Consider the following 3,324-nt stretch of genomic DNA (forward strand, 5'->3'; position numbering starts at 1 on the left):
GAATTTATACTTCAAATAATAAAAACGGGACCAATTGACAAGAGAAAGCGGTCATAGTAGCCTCTAGTCCAGGCACAAACATATAAGACCAATAATATAGTAACATTATCCGGGGTCGGATGTATTATGGGTTCATCTGAACTTATAATTTTTAACACGAAGTATACATATGAAAAAACCTACTAAAATCTCAGTAAATCTTATAACTGAATCATAATTTCAACAGTACAATGGAGTTTAGTTGCCAAAACCCTTAAAAGTTTAATTCATTAAAATTAAATGTTGGATTGGCCTTTAACTCTCCCCTGTTTTACAAATGATGACGCATTTTCTTTTTGGATGAATGAATCAGGTAGAAAAGGTTCTATGTAATTCACACATGCTACCAACTAATTCAACTAATTCACTATTATTGATTCATCGACACTACTATTTTGTTCTACTAATAGGGTACTCCAACACTGAAGTGACCACCTATTAGGCAACCTTCTTAATCCTGTAAAAGAATCTTAGGCCCACTCAGATAATAATAATAATGGACCCAGATTTCTTATCCCTTCTTTTTCTTGTACCTCGTGGGCCAAGATGCAGCCCGTGAATTAATAGCGGGACCCACTAGAAACTATAGAATTATAAAATTACCAAATTATGCACAATGTTCACATGGAAATGACAGCATGGAAATAAACAGTATTTTAATCCTATACAGTTACGAAGTTAGCAATTTTCAAGGTTGTTCAAATATAAATATGAAAACAAATCACGATAAAAACATAATATTTTTTATGTACGTATACATTGCAATTTTACGACCGAGCTTAGATATTTTTGATTAGGTTTCCGTACACCTGGACCATATCAATAATAGAGGAGCAATAGTTGGTGATTTGATTCATCCTTAATCAATATTAGTGGAGTAATAAATAATACTTTGGCCAAGTATAGAATGCAAATGAAAAACACTCCATTAAAAGGCATAAATATTAAACAAAGAAATGAAATTTTTTACATACTAAAAGTAGGTGACCAAAACTATGTAACAACATGGAGTTCATGTCTTTTCTTTTTCTTCCCCCCCTTTTTTAAATCTTTTATACAATGCAAAGACTGAATCCCAATTCCCAAGCAGAAATGTTGACTAGTTATGAAACTTGTGCTGGTGGTGCTGGCACTCAACCGGTGCAACAGGGAACCGAGCAGTGTCTGTGCAGTAATCATAGACCATATGGTTAGCCCTAACCCAAATCAGCTGGTGGCTCTGGTGCAGACTCAGTTCGGACATAACGGGTTCGTCCCACCAATACCTTTTCACCGCACTGCTGCTGCACCGCTTAGAATTTTCAGCAGCTGCAACAGTTGCTGGGCATTCACAGCCATCAATCTCAAATCCTCTGTAGGATGCAATAAAGGGTGCATGTGACCAATCAGTCTTAACCCTTCCACCTTGTGTAGCCCAATCATCAGCATTCCATATTGAACTGTACACACCCATGGCTTGGTCCTTGGGAAATGGTATTCCCTTGTGCTCCAAATTTGAGTGCACACGAATTGGTGTGTCGTCTACTAAAAATCTGCACAAATATTTAAAATTAACAAGTTAGTATAAACAATAGAAATTTTATATAGATCAATGATAATTATGTGTTAATAGTTTTATGTTATTTAGAGTAATAAAGAAAAGACATTCTGAAGAAAGCACGAGGACCCATTTGACATATCAAGAAAAGAGAATCTAACTCTCAATTTAGTCATTTCTTTTAGCTTTTCAATTCTTGAAAATCAGCACGTTATTTTAGCTTATACCATAGTTGGAACTTGCCTTGTCTCATTTATTTTAACAATCTTTCTAATTTAATGAGATAAAGCAATAGGAATAATAATAAGGAGACTTACACAACTCGGCGTTGGTTCCACAAGATGGAATATGAGTGGAATTCCTTGGATGGGTCGAACCAAAGGTTCAGTCGTTGCTCTCTGTTACCCACACCATTTACGTACACATTGGTCTGCACAGAGTAGGGTTCACCAGTAGTGTTACCGAGAAACTCAAAATCAAACTCATTGTGGGTTGGTCCCTCTGATGACATCTGCATATATATCACAAGTAAACAGAGTCCAAAAGATACTTATCAGCAAACACATAATTTCAATATTAAAAAGGCTAAGTAGTCAATAAAGTCAAGCCAGCTTTACTTAGTAAATACTCTAATAGCTCTTATATTTGACCAATCAAACTAACATTTACCCAATAGAAAATAATTGCACAAGAGGGGAGCAACTATCTCCTGAATATGACGAGAGGTGAAAAGGAAGTAAATGCTAGAGTTATTGAAATTTAACATGTTCACAAGGACACAATGACTGAATGTGTACTGAATCAGAAATAATATCACACTACTAATATTGTCGGCCACTGGAAATTTCACAGTTAATGGATTCAATAAAATCCACAAGTCATTTTAACATATGTTAATCTTTTAACTTTTCTCCTTCCTCAACACAATAAAAGATTGTTACAGTTCGGTGTTAGTATATATTGTGATCGGGCTAGAAACAAGAACAAAATATAACCAACGAAGGGTAAAGCAAAAGGCTTACGTAGAAAGCAGTGACAGTTCCAGCAGAGTCACCCTCTACAAGCTTAATCTGAACAGTAACTTTCCCAAACATATACTTGTTCTTTGATGAAAATCCAGCGCCTGAAATTACACATAAGAATATCAATGTCACATTATCAGCTTCTAATATTCTTTTAACTAAACTTAATGGACAATATTACAAATATGTCAAGTACCAGAAAGGTTGTCAAGTTTCATCCTGAGGATTTCTCCTTCATTTGTCAAATGGTCTGTCGCCCAGCTGGGCTGATATAGCTCCTCAAATCTTGAGGAGCTAACCAAACCCACCATAATTAGAGAAATACCCAAGAAAACACACTTAAATTCCATAGGAAAAGACACCATTTTTCACAAGAATTTCAAAGAAAAGAGAGAGCAGCTTAGATTAAGTGCTAAGAAGTAATCTGAAGAGGGCCAAAGGGAGTGGAGTGGCTTTTATAGCCAAACGGGTCAGGCTTAACCGAGAAGCTAGAGTGCCACGTCAACATGCAATTACGTACACATCACTGTCCACGTTGGAATCGGTCCTCAATGTGTAGGGTAAAACTCAAAATATTATAGCCGTTAGCACTTATTGGCTTAGCTGGATTAAAGCTGGTCCCATAGTAGGGAGCAACACAGTAGGTGTAGTCGGTGTTGAGAGAAGGATGGGTACATTTTATGACCAATGAAAGATGCACACATGGAATATTACAAATGGTCACTG

At 36.2% G+C, this 3,324-nt stretch overlaps 1 protein-coding gene across 1 annotated transcript; it reads right to left on the reverse strand.

The window, feature by feature from the left end:
- Positions 1-944: 944 nt before the first annotated feature.
- Positions 945-3,030, reverse strand: LOC107787957 (xyloglucan endotransglucosylase protein 6). Its single transcript, XM_016609580.2, has 4 exons — positions 2,795-3,030; positions 2,599-2,699; positions 1,894-2,087; positions 945-1,571 (listed from the first exon to the last, which is right to left on the reverse strand). Exons 1-4 carry the CDS (start codon positions 2,961-2,963, stop codon positions 1,139-1,141), a joined length of 897 nt encoding a protein of 298 aa, XP_016465066.1. The 5' UTR covers positions 2,964-3,030; the 3' UTR covers positions 945-1,138.
- Positions 3,031-3,324: the final 294 nt, after the last annotated feature.

Source organism: Nicotiana tabacum, chromosome 2 (assembly GCF_000715075.1).
Source record: "Nicotiana tabacum cultivar K326 chromosome 2, ASM71507v2, whole genome shotgun sequence".
In the NCBI taxonomy this organism is placed as follows: Eukaryota; Viridiplantae; Streptophyta; class Magnoliopsida; order Solanales; family Solanaceae; genus Nicotiana; species Nicotiana tabacum.